This window comes from Mustela putorius, unplaced genomic scaffold (genome assembly GCF_011764305.1).
Source record: "Mustela putorius furo isolate JIRA1106 unplaced genomic scaffold, ASM1176430v1.1 tig00000196_pilon_pilon_pilon, whole genome shotgun sequence".
Classification (NCBI taxonomy): Eukaryota; Metazoa; Chordata; class Mammalia; order Carnivora; family Mustelidae; genus Mustela; species Mustela putorius.
In genome coordinates this window covers 9,879,085-9,893,291 of record NW_025421310.1, presented here as the reverse complement: position 1 = coordinate 9,893,291, position 14,207 = coordinate 9,879,085, and the positions used below count along the sequence as shown (strand labels likewise).

The window sequence follows — 14,207 nt, the reverse complement described above, 5'->3', positions numbered from 1 at the left end:
TATGGGTGTGTTCCTGTTGTCTCCATACAAGCTGGGGAGTATATGCTACATCAGTACACGTGGGGCTACAGGTTTGTAGGTGTGCACCTGCTCTGGGCACCCCTGCACAGGTCACACACCTTGTGGAGATAGGGCTCCTGGGACCCAATCTGGCTCTGGTGACCCTTGCAGGCTCTTGGGGCAGTAGGGACTGGTGTCACCTTTTCCCCCAACTTCTGGGCGGGGTGGGTCAGGCCTGCAGTGTAGCAGGAGAGCCTTCTGGCAGTGCCAGGTCCAGAGCCGTGGGCAAGCTTGAGGCAAGCTGAGTGACCAGCCTCTGCTCCCTCCTCACTTGGCAGAGCCCAGAACCCCAATTCATCAGACCCCACAACCCTGGCCATTAACCTCCTGGGAACCAGCACAGCAGGTGGGGCTGGGAACATCACTCAGGGCTGCTGCGCAATGGTGGGGGGCAGGGGGTGTGGAGTGGGGGTCTGCAGCAGTATCCATTGGCTGCCACGTGGCTAAATGAAATAAAGTGTAACGTTCCAGCCCCGGCTGCATTGGCTGCAGCTTGGGGTCTCTGGCCAGGCCTGGCTGGTCAGAGTAGGTAGGGCTCCCCTCATTGTAAGCACAGCTTGTGACGGCATTAAGACTCAAGCTGCCCTGCACACCTGCTAGTGAACAGCAGGCTCGTTCACGTGTTCCCACACCTAACCGCTCAACCTGCAAGGGGAGGTGCACACTCCCACCACGTGCCAAGTGCCCCAAATGTGCAGCACCAGTCCCCCCAGCCATACCCCTAGCATGTGGCACCAATGGTCACGCCTGAGTTGTCCGTGGAGAGCCCAGTGCACAGGTGCCCATCGGTTAGGGTAGCTAGAGGTGGTCAGAGATGGGGTGCCTACAGACAGAAGCTACTTCTAGCCATGAGGACCCCAAACTTCTACCTGGGGGGGAATAAGGCCCAGGGCCCTCAGACTGGGGCCAGCAGCCCTGGAGTCTGTACAATTTAGGAAAGCTTGGGATCTTCTTTCACACCCATCCCTGGGTGTGGGCTCAGCTCTACTGATGTCCATACCTCCCTGCCCATCACTGGCCCTGGAGGTATGGAGCCATCACAGGGCTGCAGAGTGTCTTCATGAGCTTCTGTGGGGAGAGCTGGTGGTGATGGCGGCGAGAAGCATCTTCTTGCTTAGAGATTTGGACCCAAAGTTCTAGCAGGTTCCCCTACCCTGTTCTAAGTGACTCCAGTAGGGGCCCAGACTTCTCAGCATACTGGGATGGCCCAAGGAGATGGGGGGGGGGCTTTCCTAGGGCCACAGTGCAAGACCTTACCCTCCCCCAGGAGAGTTCTAGATTCCCACCAGGACCATGCCACAACCCTGCTCAGACACCAAGGTCCACACACAGCAATGCTCACGCTATTTAATGAGTCCCATGTGCCCAGTGTGGCCTGCCAGGGTGGCTGGCTGTCGTCACAAAGCTGTGATTCTTGGCCCCAACATCTTTAATCCAGATGTGACCAACACTGGCCAGAGGTCATACATCTGCCTAATGGGACTGGCAGCTGCTTCTCCAGGTGAGCAAACAGCAGAGGTCCACTTTAAATGGGAAAGGAATTGCAAAACAGTAATAAAAAAGTCTTAAGGGGAAAAAACATTCCAAGAGAAAGGAGCATCCCTAAAATCAAAATGTACATGCTTTAAATCATTAGGTAAAAACACTGCATTTAAAAATACCTTAAAAAAGGTACAAACTTCAAGGTGCTTTCACATCAATGGGCCGTGGGGTCTCCCCACTTGGCCTGTAGTGCTTAGGGGGCCCATGTGGCCAAGGGGTGGGTGCCTGCCCACCCACTGTGCCAATCGGGCTGAAATGTAACGGATAAAAAGGAACAGGTCATGCCCCAGGGGAACGAGGCACCTAGGGCCACTGGCTGGCTCACCTGCCTCCACTGCTCTGGCTGGTGACACCTGTGGGGTGGCTGGGGGCAAGGACAGTCCCCTCTTCTGGGAACCTCAAATACAGTAACAGTGCGGCCTGCTGTGGGGAAGCTGGAGAACAGGCAGACGGGCCATCCCTCAGTCTATGACGTTGGGGGCGGGGGGGGGGGGGCTTGTGGTGGGTAGGTGGAGCCAGAGTGTGTTTCCCCTGGAATCCAGCCTCCCTCTGCCACGGAGTCCCATTGAAAACCTGGCCGGGAGGCCTAGTCATGGTGCACAGGCACAGGCGGCTCCTCCCCACAGGCCTGGTCTGAGTAGGGGGGAGGTGGGGGCTGCTCGTCCCCCAGCATATAGGCTGGGTGGCTGCGGCTACGCTTGGCCTCTTTGATGTACAGCTCCAGGAGCACCTTGGTGGGCTGCTTGTCCACCCTCTCCTTGGGCACGCCATGGCTCAGCAGCCAGCCCATGAGGTCTTTGCGTGTCGGGTTGGGCCCCAACATGAGCTTGGCACGGCCTGGCTGGCTCTGACGCCAGAGCAGGCCCACGTCGGCGATGGTCTGGATCTCCATCACCGCTTCCAGCACCGTCATGCCCTTGACCAGCAGGCTGACGAGCGAGAGCCGCAGCTCCGACGGTGCGGCCGTTAGCAGGCGCCGCTGGAGGCCCTGCGTGAAGGGCACGTCCTCAGGTGCGGGCCTTAGCCCCTGCTCGCCTGCGGGAGGCGAGGATGGCTCGCGGTAGATCCAGTCCAGCATGCCCAGCTCACGTACCAGCTGGATGCCCTCCTCCATGGTGGTCCAGGGTCGAAAGGGCAGCTCGGTAGCCTCGAAGTGCAAGAAGGATTCCCAGCGCTGGCGCCAGGCCAGCAGCAGCCAGGTGAGCAGTGACTTGCAGCCACCCCGCAGGGTCTTACAGCGATAGTTGAAGATGGCATCGCTGGTCAGGTCGCCCAGCAGGGCCAGCTCTCCAGAATTCAGGGACAGGGCTGGGCCCCCCTGGTCATACACACGCAGGATCCAGGTGATCATGAGCTCATTAGGGTTCTGCTTGAAGCGCCGTGAGATGGCCAGGAGCTCGGTGTACGTGTAGTAACGGTCCCCCCGCCTTATCTGGGTGAGTGCCAGTGCTCTCTCAGCCATGGTCACAGCTGTCCCCTGCAGGTAACAGCAGGAAGCCCGGAGGGGTGCCGCCGCAGGACCTTTATGGAAGGACAGAGGTCATCAATGGGAAATTAGTCACACCCTCCAGCACCTCCCTGGAGTGGGACCCCTCAGATCCCCAGGTGTCAAAGGTCCCGGGGGGCACTGTGTCCTCAGGGGAGGTCAGAGCCCAGTGCTGAACATCATGGGGGTCCAAGCACAGTCCCTGCAAAAAGCCCTGGCAGTCAGCATCACTGCAACCTCTCCTGTACCCACCTCCTCCTGCCACCTCCCCCCATCGGCACACTGTGAGGATCAAGTGACTCCAGAACTCAGCATTTGCTTTTGCAGGATGAGCATCATCTACAGATCTTACAACAATAAGTTATCCTGGTATTAATAATAAGAGAGACCCTCTTCTGTTCTTACCAAGCACAGGGATGGTGTGGCTGTTTGATTCCTGGAGGAACCACCTGCAGACGGGAAGGGGTCAGGGAAGGAAGAGCGGGTCACTGGGGCACAGGACAGCCATGGGCCTCCATCCCTCCCTCTCCAGAGTGGGGGCCCCTCAGATCCCGCCGGGTGTCAAAGGTCCCAGGGGGGCACCTTGTCCTCAGGGGAGGTCAGAGCCCAGTGCTGGGCATCATGGGGGCCCTGGTACCCTTTGTCACCTCCTCACTCAGGTCGCAGAGCCACCTCCCTCCAGTCCTAAGGTTGGGGGGAGGGGGGATGACAGACAAGAGCTCATCCAGGTGGGACAAATGACTGATACGTGGCCATTGAGGCACCAAGGAGCAAGCCCCCATCACATGCCTTTTGATGCCATATTTCCCCCCACACCAATCACCAATGCAACTGACTACAGCATGCCCCCACCCCCGCCCCACCCCACCCCACCCCACCCAGGGATGCTTCTCCTCCTGGAAAACAGAGATTTGCCTGACAGACCCATGGGGGGATGGGGGCCTCCCTCCTGTGTTCAACTCCAAGGAGCCCCTACTGGAAACACCCCATGTCTGCTCTGTCTGTACCTCACGTTCCTCCCACCCTGCCCTGCACCTCTTCCAAAGCCTCCAGTTCTGCTCTCATCTCCCCTCACCTGTCCTTGCTGAACAAATGGAAACTCCCTACTCCACTTTCTCAGAAATTCCCTCTCCGCGGCAATGAATGCTCTGCAGAAGGACACCCTAGGCGAAGAGCCCTGGTCCTCAGATACTCGTGATCTGAAATCTGAGCTCACTTATCACAAAAAGTAGCTTCTTCTCCCTGAAGTGCTGTCAGAAGAGTGGAAACCTCCAAGGACACCAGAACATACTTGCAGTTCTGTTCCCAACAGAAAAGAGCGTCCTAGAGCCAAGAACACTTGTTTCTTTTCTGATAACAGGTCTCTACACCCATTTTAGGATTTAGCTTCTTGAAACACTTGAGCAACATTCTCCAGATAAAGGGTCCCTTTAGACAATGGTTACTGTGTAAATCAAGGGTAACTTTAATAACTGTAGCAGCTTATAGGTAAAGGATTCTGGGGAAGCTAAGCTCTGCTTCAAAGTACCAGGTATTCAATCTACAAAACCCTCAGTATTAACAGTGATAAATGTTGCCAGCTTGTTTCTTTTTTTCTGCTGACTTTGCAAATTAGATTTCTGGTTAGCCCCTTTCTTTGAAACCCATATATAGGTTTATGTTTTCTTCCATAATCCATGTATTCTCCATCTAATTCAACCCCTACCTTTGAAGATGGGAAACATCACTGCTACCCTCTCCCCCTGCCCTCTCCCCAACTGCACAGAGGACTCAAGCCCATATATTCCTCAAGTGTGGTGCCTACTTGACAGACTTAGAAACTGAGGCTCAGGAGACCAATCACTTGTCTAGCTCTCCAAGCTCATGAACAGCAGAGCTGGGATTTGAACCCAGGCCCATTCTGGCTACACTTCCACGGCTATAAATGAACAGGGATTTGCATCCCCAGCACAAACGCTGGCCCATAAATACATGTCCACACACCAGAGAGATGTGAAGTGAAGTCACTCCAAATGAAGGTATTTTAGATTTGGGGTTGGGGGGGAGCAGGAGGGCCAGGGAGTGGAAGCAAAGGTTCTCACCAAGATGAGGTCGTAGTGGGTGGTCCTTCAGCTTGAAGATACACCTGTAACACAGAAAGGACATAGGGAGGGTGGAGGAAGAAACAGTCTTGGGGCAGGGGTGGTGGTCCAGAGACATCCGAACCAGGGCCTCTCAGATCCCCAGGTGTCAAAGGTCCTGGGGGGCACTGCATCCTCACGGGTGATAGGAGCCCAGTGCTGGACATCATGGGAGCCCTGGTCCCCAAGGCAACCACATCCCAAGGCCACTCACCTTCAGGAACAGAGGCCAGATTAATTGCACTCAAGAGACTGGAAACACAAAACCCATCAGGAAGGTTTGAAAGCCCTCAACTCTCCCTATGGAGACACGCCATACCCCACTTCCCCAGTGTCATAGGTCCACAGGGGACTGTTCTCAAACCCACTACATGGAGAAACCCCAGTGTCTATCAGCCCTTGCCCCATTCTACAGATTTTCAGCATTGGCTCTACTTGCTAGTACCTGAAGCAATGAAAGCTGCTAGGGTACACATCCATCCCTTGGAAGAACCTATTGGGAGATAAAGGAGGGAGCTATTCTAGGAAAAAAACACAAAAAACAAAAAACAAAAAAACCCAAAAACCCCTAAGATATAAGCAGCATATGCAATAACCAGAGACCCTTTACTGCAACCATTCTGGAATAAATCCGCTGAGGAAGACATTTTGGAGACGACTTTGAAACCACAAATACAATATAAAGTGTTAACTATTTTCGATAAAATTAAAAACGTGCCTTCAAAACCCAAGGAAAGCAAACATGGCAAAACGTTACAACTTAAACTTTGGTGGCATTCCCACCAGCCTGAGGATTTTAATGATAAAAAGTGAAGCAGAAATACATCGGACAACAGCGACAGAGGGCGCACCAGTGAGTGAGGAGAAAAATCCTTTCACTTGTGGGGCGGCCACTGTTAGGATCAAGTCAATGATTTTCCAGGTGGTTGCCCAAAGGGAGAAAAAACTCAGAGGATTTTTGGTGGGTCCTGGTGGGGAGACAGATGATCAGCCACCTGCCACGGGGCTGGGTCTTCTCCGGAATCAGGAAACCAATGGATGTCCAAGACCCCAAGGACCAATGAGCCTAAAAGTTACGTCTCACGAGAATGATGCTTGGAGTGAACACAAAACTCCTGATACCTGGACGGGCCGTGTCAGAATGATTCGTGAGGGTAAACAAAGGCCCCACTTGCTTACTCCTAAAACCACACCTACATGGTTCTCAGAAACAACCCAGTAATTCATTTCGAGACTCTGCTCCGCCTCATTCCTTAGAAATCCTCCCCCAATAAACTTTGTGGTAGGCTGTACAAAATGCCAGCCATGTGCAGTCGAAAAAACAGCGACTGCCTAAGGAAAACAAATGTAGCTAACACAGGGGTGGAAAACCTAAGAGAAACTCTAGAGTCACACGCGCTCCCCAGCCCTCCCAAGATTAGTGGTTAAGATGGCGGAGCCCTGCAACGTGGGAAACAGAGATGGCGCAGCCAGACTGCGGTACAAAGGCACGCTAGCTCCGGGAGTCTTCATTCGCTCCGGCGGCAAGAGTCCTCCCCACCCTGACCGCCCTTGGCAAAGGTGCACCCCCCGCAAAGAACCCTAGGCTCGCCTCGGAATGCGCGCCGGGGTCTCACAAGGGCCCAGACCCCTTTCACGCGACGACCTGGCCGCCTCGCCGCAGCCCTGGGGCACCTCCTGACAGAAGCTACCCAGATCCCAAAGCCCAAACGCGCGAACGGAATGAAGCCATAAGAACAAGAACATCTTACCCGTCCCTCAGCCTCTCCAAAACGTGCGCCGGTGGCCTCGCGTCCCGCTTTATAGTGCGCGCCGCTCGCCGGGTCCACCGCGCGCGCCAGCCCGGGCTCCGCCCCGAGGCGTCCAGCACATGCACCGGTGTCGGAAAACCAACTTTGGCGCTTGGGAAAGCGAATAATGCCTATTCTCGCAAAATCTTCCTGAACAGACAACAGAATGTTGTCCCTGGAGTCGGAGAAAAGGAGCAGTGGGATATCGGGCCCCGTTATCCTGTCAGGAGAGTCAGGCAATTCTGAAGACAGTAACAAAGGCGGGCTGAAAAGGGGCAGGACCCCGAATGCGGCCGGAGAAGGACCGCGAGGCAACTGGAATTGCCAGCGGGGCACCGGCGCCAGCCCTGGGCGCAAGGGGCGGGGCCTACCCCGACGAAGTCCGTGCGCAGGGCCGGGGCGGGGCCAGCGCGGAGATTGACAAGGACGTTCTGGGGCGGTGCTCGCGTGGCGCAGAATGAGAGGCTGGTCCTGAGCTGCGAAAGGAGGGGTTGGTCTCTGGACGCCCGGCTGGAAGCCTGGACGTCTGGATCAAAGGGAGGAGGATGCTGGGGGCCTGGAATCCTGGGCTGAGGTCCGGATTCCCTGCCCTCAACCCCCCACCCCCAGTCTAGATGATCTAAGACCTGGGGGCTTGGATTCTTCGTAGGGTTGGAGCTCTAGGGAGTGTCTTTCAACTGACAATGATTGTAAACATTTTCTTTTCAAAGATAAAAAATGAAACTTTCCGCTTCAAACCCAACCCACTCACTAGAGTCGCCACTGTCGATGTGGTGTAGACTTTTAACATTATGGCTGTACACACGCATACAAGTATTGTGGGGTAATGATGTTTCCCGCCCCTCCTCCACTCTGTCCCATAAATAGTCCTCCTGCCCATCAGTACATATAGAGTGACCTCATTCCTTAAACAGAGGCAAAGTATTCCCTTCTGGAGTGGAACACACATTGTCTCCCTTGTCATTTGGATTGTTTTTTTCCCATGAAGTTTATGGTCTGAAGTAAAAGAGACTTACACCCTCCTGTTAAGAAAATGAGACATTCCCTTCACTGGATTTTGCTTCACTCAGAATAGAGCAAAGCCCTCACTGTGGCTCACAAAGGCCAGAGTGAACTGTCTCCTGTTCCCCCTCTGTCCCTGCCCCCCCCCCTACCTTGCTCAGGGCTTCCCTAGTCTTCTTGGAGCCTGCCAAGGATGGACATTTGTACCTCAGGACCTTTGCACTTGTTGTTCCCTCTGTCGGGAATCATTTCCCTCAGTCTATCCCTATGGCTCCCCTCTCTTCAGTCATGTGTCTGTTCAGATGTCACCTTGGCAAGGAGACCCCACCCCTTCCCAGACCTGTCTCTCTTCCCCTCTTTTATTTTTCCTCATAACACTTATCCCTAACATATCTCTTTGTGGGCATATATTTTTGCCTCTCTGCCAAAATGTCAAGCCATAAAAATAAGGATTTGTGGCTAGTTTGATCACTGCTATCGATCCAGTGTCTGCCACATAGTTGAAGCTCAATTTACATTAAAGATGAAGATAATTTGAGAACCTTTTGTGGGAGAGAAGTGGCAGGATTATTTTAGTAACCCTTAAAGAACACAAACTATGGACTAGGTGTTATGTTAAATTCTATCTAAGTTGAAGTACTATCATTACCCCCATTTTACAGATGAGGAAACAGACCCAGATGGTTCAATACCTGGGCACAGGTCACAGAGCTAATAAGTGGCAGAGCCTACCCTCAACCCTTCTAGCTTAACCACTGTGTGAAAGGGAAGTAGAGGGGTCCCCCTGGTTGAGACCCTGCAGAGGGACCCAGGCAATGAAATAAAATCTGTACTTGAGTTTCAACCCTGCCCCTGCTCAGCAAATGACTCTGAGAGCAAAAATATGTCGCATCGAACAACCTTAAAGATAGGTATACAGGTAAATAGACAATTTTTTTTTTTTAAAAACAGCTCTGTGTTGGGGGACGATTAAGGAAGAAGAGGAGGTCGCAATGGGGGATGCTGGGAAAAGCAGGAGACAAAGTGTGGGTGCAGAGAGAATTGGCTTCAGAAGGGGCACATTACTGGCGTTCATGAAAGTAAAAGATAAAGCCTTGAGAGCCTGTAGAGACTCAGCTATCCAACAAATATTGATCGGCATCATCTGTATGTATGCCAGGAACTGTTGGCTCAGTCTCTTTGTTGACCTTGTGCCTTGCATCTCTTTCTCCTGAGTTCCTTCCCTTACCTGTCCCTCTACCCCAGAGGGCCCAAGGAGAGGGGCATTTCTACAGGACACTTAACAATATTCTCCTGAGCTAGGAGAATATTCTGGGCAAGAATACAGATTATTTAGATATACTAATTATTAATCTGAGTGGGGGGATTCAGAGAGGACTGAAAAGGGCAAAAACTCTCAGAGGGGTGGAGGGCTTGAGAGCCGGTTGTCAGGTACTTGGCAGAGAGCCATGGAGACAGGCCTGGAGAGGTGGAGTCATTCCCACGTCCTAAGTCCAGATGGCCTGGAGCGCCAGGATGGACCAGAAATTCATGTAGTTGAGATAGGAAAAGAAGCCTGGAGAAGGAAGAGAGCAGAGAGGGTGAGAAGCAGAGTTCACAGCCCACCCCTGACCCCAACTCCCTCCCCAAGCCCAGTCATACCCCTACCCTGTCCCAAATCCATTCCCAAATCCAAACCCAACCCCATCCCCACATCCAGCCCTATGCCCACACATTCCCACCCTCATATCTCCAATCCTGTCTCCCACCACAGTCCCATCTTATCTAGCCCTATCCACAATCCATCCTCACCCCAAGCTCTATCCCACTCAGCCCCTGTCTGTCTTCCTGAAAACCCATGCCCAAACCCAACCCCACTGGAACCCAGACCAGTCATCAGGAAGACAAAGACGCCGATCCATGCCAGGTAGAAGCTGAGCCCCAGCTTGTAAGTCATGCCTTCCTGCAAGTATTCCCTGGCCTGCAGCAGGTAGAACAGGACACCCAAGATGATGCTGGTCCCTGCATGAGTAGAGGTGTTAGGAAGCTGGGCATCAGGTGTGTGCAGAACCCTGCCCATAGTTGTGCAGCTGCCTAGCACTTGATCAGTATTGTCCCACTTTCTGCTGCCTCCCTGTACCTCTGTGCACAGGTGGGAAACCAGGCTCCTGACCTTGTCATGGTAGAGAACATTGGAAGCGCAAGTCTTCAACCAGGCCATGGTGGTGTCTAAAACCACAGACTTTGGAGCCAACAGACCAGAGCTCTTGCCCTGCGTCTCCCTCCCACCTCATCTCTCCCAACACTTCATCTCTCTGAGCCTCATTTCCCTCCTCTGTAAAGCAGGCATAATCATAGGACTCATCTCCTTGGACTATCATGAGTTGTTGAGATTGGCACATTTCCTGATACACAGTGAGCCCAGAATTGAGCTCAATTATTATCATTGTATTGTGTCTTTAATTTTGGGCTTCTGAAGGAGGGGACAAGAAACCCATTCATTCTGAATATTTCAACTTTTAAAATTTGGGTAGTGAAGGCTTGGGTAATTTTTTCCTTTATGTTATTGAAAGATAATATAGGAGGTGTTTTCCATTTAATTAAAAGGAATGGGCAGAATTTTTTTTGTAGAAAAATGTCTTCTATAAATGACACAAAACTAAGGTGTTTTATACCCTTTGTACCTTATATTTCAACAATTGGGAAGAGCTGCTGAACAAATTGGATAAATACTTCTTGCACACAAGGCAACAGGAAGTTCGAGTGTTGCTTATTCTTGACTTTGCTATCACTCTCCAAGAATGTTTTCCTGATACAAATAAAAGTTGTGGTCAATTACTACAAATAACAGGAACGTAATATCCTTCATTTCCAAATTGAAGTGCCGCCCCACCTCCTTTTAAAAAGTGTATTTGGCATGCAAGTGGGAAACTAGACCCTTCTCCTCCTTTTATCTTCTTTTTAAACTAGACTATTCTAATCAGAGTATCAATTTTGAGTTATTTGTGTCAGGTGGGAGGATTGTCATGGTTAAGGACTTGGGCAAAGTTAAATATCTACCATCAAGTAGCAACATATTCTAATTCAGTCCTCAGTATACCTCCATGTGGTGGGAAATTTTATCCCCATCCTACAGATGAGAAAATTGTGGCTCAGAAAGATTAAGTAGCTTGAACACAATTACAGAGCAGGCGGTGGTGGGGAGATAGGATTTGGGATGCGAGTTGGAACTATAAATGGCTAATTGGGTAGAGGTTGACGTTTGCGTGATAAGGATGGAGGATGAGGTTGGGGATGGGTTGTGGTTGAGTTTGAAAGTGAGGGTCACAGGTGATAGGGTTGGGTTGAATTTGGAATGAGTGTCGAGGAGGGTTAGGTATGGGGTTGAGTTGGGTGTTGAGATTTGGAAAGGGATTGGGGATGGGAATGGGGATGGTTTAGAGATTGAAAAGTAGATAGGATTGGAATGCAGTTTGGGATGGGGATCGGTACCCCCAAGGGGGAAATGGGTGAGTTTGAGATTTGTTGGTGATAGAGATGGGAGGCAAAGTGGAAGCTGGTATTGGGGCTAGAGATGGGGTTGTATTGGAAGTTCATATTTTTTTATGGGCATGGATTGGAGATTTGGAGGCACATAGGACTGGGATTGGTGATGAAAGGGAAGATGGGGATGGGATTGAAATGTGGTGGGGAGGGGATTGGATATCATGATGGGCACCAGACAAGGTACTTCTCGCCTTGGTTCCTGAGGGAAAAATCTTAGTGCCATGCCTGCCAGGAGGCTGATGATGACGTTGGAGAAGTCCAGCACGGGCAAGTTGGAGCTGGTGAAGAAGATGATGTTTATGAGTAAAATGCAGAGGCAGAAGCTGGCGATGCTGGCGAGGAGGAGAAAGGCCCAGGCAAAGTCCAGCAAATCTGGGGAAGGAAGAAAACCAGGAACACTGAAAGAGGCACTCGGTCCCTGAGCATGGTGCAGAGGGTCCCCAGTGAAGTTGGGAATATTCATGAACCCTCTCCCTTGCAGATTCTTCATCTTCATTTTAACAAAATTGAAATTGGTCTCTAGAGAAAAGATACTAAGGCAGATGCCTGTAGCACAGAGGGCACACCTCTGGGTCAATGAGAATAGGTTCTTGGGCAGGGAGAGGGGAGATGAACATTGAGGAACCAGCTCTGTGATGAGGGCAGATTCCATGGGGTGCAAAGCCTCAGGATAATGTGTAAGATCCTAGGGTTATAAGGACTGTGAGGTTGGGCATCATGGAGGTGAAGATGAGCACAGGGCAATGGGGATGGTCCTGAGGCAGTGGGGACCATTGGGGGAGGAGAAGGGATGACTATCCAAGGGGTAATGAGAACTATTAAGAGAAGGGAAGACTAACCCAGGGCAGTGAGGACCATCCCAGGGAAGGCAGAGAAGGATCCCTGGGACAAAGAGGAGAGATAAGTCCCAAGAATGGTGAGTATAGAACAGGCCTTACAAGCATTCTGGTCGTACTCATGTAGGCAGGAGATGTCAGGGCACTGCACAAAGAGGACAGTGTTGATGGGGATGGTCAAGAAGCCATCAGGGTGCTCAGGAGGTCTGAGTGGCACCTGGAAGTGGATCCAGGGCTGGCCCAGAGAGATGAGACCGATGATCATCATGCCAACCAGGCTTAGTGCCAGACTCAGTTGACGGCTGATCTTCTTGGCTCCGTGCAGCAGCCGCCAGCCCATGGGCAGCTGTGAATGGCTGTGTCTACCCCTGTTCTGAAACCTGTAGCAGATTGCCCACCACCAGTGTCAGCACTGAGTCCAGCCACCCAGCCCAGCCCAGCCACCCCAGGTCCAGCTGCCAGACCCCGTCCCAACCAGTCTACCCTTCAGACTTTCTTTTCTCTATGTCCATCCTCCATGCCCTGTATCCCCCAGGTCCTGCCTTTAGAACCTGCTCACCCACGTTCAGCCTCTGGGCTTCCTTACCTCCAGATCTAGCTTCCAAACCGTGCCACCCCCACACTCCATTCCTAGGTTGAATCAATCACAGGTCCAGCCTTTATGCCAAGCCCCACCCACAGCCAACCTTCTGATTCAGCCTCCTGCCACACCTGGGTCCATGCTCCAGCCTCCAGTATACTAGTTTTAGTTCTGCTTCCTCTCCTTTGCATGCTGTCCCTTCCCCAGAATTCTAGTCCAGAACCTGGCCCCCTGCCTGGACCACTGCCTCTCACCTGTCAGCATTGATCTCTTTGGATCTGCTTGCCTGTGTGCTCTGGATATTATTTTCTAGAGTACTCTGGTTGGATTGGGTATTGTCCACAGAGCCTTTGAAACTCTCCTGGGAGGGCCAGATGACTGATTCAATGCTTTTGATACTGACTGTGGGGCTGTGAGTAATTGAAGGGGGGACATCGACTTTAGCCCTAACTGGCGGTGTGAGGCCTTGAATACTTGAGTGAGAACTCCAGTGTCTTGGCCAGTGGCTATTGCTACTAGCTTGACTTCTGCTGTGGGTATCTGACTCTATATTAGTCAGGGAGTTGTTAGTCATTAACAGAGAATTTTGAACATTGAAGTAGTGAGTTTGGAAATTGGGTGGAACATCTTGGGTGCTGAAGTGATGACTGTAGCTAACTGATGGTGCATCTTGGACACTGACCCGGTGACTGCTAAGAGTGGCTGGTGTGTCCTCAGTACTGACACGATGACTGTGGGTGACAGATGGTGTGTCTTGGGTACCGGCCCAGAGACTGTTGACTAATGGAGGTTCTTGGGTGCTGACCCGGCGATTGTGGATAATGGGCAAGGGTTCTTGGATGCTGACCTGATGCCTGTAGGGAATGGGCCGAGAGTCTTGTGTGTTGGCCTGGCGACTGTGGAGAATGGATGGAGAGGTTGGGGTCTCCTTTTGGGTATTGCTGGGAGCTGCTGGAAGGACATCTGGATGCGTGCTCTTGTCGTGAGGTTGGGGCCTCTGGGACATGTGGAAATGGAAGGCAAAGCCAGTCCCCCAGGTGAATTAAACAGCCTGCCAACTGCTTCAGCCCCTCCTTCCAGGCACCTTCATGTCCACCTAGGAGTCTCTTGGTCTCTTTTCTAGATTCAGGCTCTGTCCTTTGTGGTTTGGATCTCTCTGACCCTCCTTCTGTGTTCTCTGGTCTCTCCTGCTATTTAGGGGTTAGGCCTCAGGCCTTCAGTCTGGCCTACAGCTGGGGGGAGGGGGAGGTTCCATGACAGTTGGAG

General features: G+C 52.1%; 2 protein-coding genes and 3 non-coding genes across 7 annotated transcripts; all 5 read right to left on the bottom strand.

Annotated features, from left to right (window-relative positions):
• Positions 1-1,393: 1,393 nt before the first annotated feature.
• LOC101693422 (Friend virus susceptibility protein 1) lies at positions 1,394-7,348 on the bottom strand. Of its 2 annotated transcripts, none has more exons than XM_004767183.3 (4): positions 6,960-7,348; positions 5,170-5,213; positions 3,494-3,537; positions 1,394-3,123 (listed from the first exon to the last, which is right to left on the bottom strand). In XM_004767183.3, exon 4 carries the CDS (start codon positions 3,062-3,064, stop codon positions 2,189-2,191), a length of 876 nt encoding a protein of 291 aa, XP_004767240.1. In that variant the 5' UTR covers positions 3,065-3,123; positions 3,494-3,537; positions 5,170-5,213; positions 6,960-7,348; the 3' UTR covers positions 1,394-2,188. The 2 variants fall into 2 exon arrangements, with proteins under 2 accessions (XP_004767240.1, XP_004767241.1); XM_004767184.3 differs by lacking the exon at positions 6,960-7,348 and adding an exon at positions 5,654-6,943.
• LOC123391303 lies at positions 3,189-3,279 on the bottom strand. Its single transcript, XR_006605926.1, has one exon. It is a non-coding gene; the product is annotated as a small nucleolar RNA SNORD88 (small nucleolar RNA).
• Positions 3,626-3,719, bottom strand: LOC123391304. The gene has a single exon (XR_006605927.1). It is a non-coding gene; the product is annotated as a small nucleolar RNA SNORD88 (small nucleolar RNA).
• Positions 5,296-5,386, bottom strand: LOC123391305. The gene has a single exon (XR_006605928.1). It is a non-coding gene; the product is annotated as a small nucleolar RNA SNORD88 (small nucleolar RNA).
• Positions 7,349-8,907: 1,559 nt separating the features above from the next.
• Positions 8,908-14,177, bottom strand: LOC101692581 (outer dense fiber protein 4-like). Of its 2 annotated transcripts, none has more exons than XM_004767178.3 (5): positions 13,196-14,177; positions 12,464-12,741; positions 11,751-11,897; positions 9,870-10,001; positions 8,908-9,555 (listed from the first exon to the last, which is right to left on the bottom strand). In XM_004767178.3, the coding sequence occupies exons 1-5, from the start codon at positions 13,945-13,947 to the stop codon at positions 9,488-9,490; spliced, it is 1,377 nt and encodes a 458-aa protein (XP_004767235.2). In that variant the 5' UTR covers positions 13,948-14,177; the 3' UTR covers positions 8,908-9,487. The 2 variants fall into 2 exon arrangements, with proteins under 2 accessions (XP_004767235.2, XP_004767238.1); XM_004767181.2 differs by having other exon boundaries at positions 13,789-14,177.
• Between the last annotated feature and the right edge of the window lie 30 nt (positions 14,178-14,207).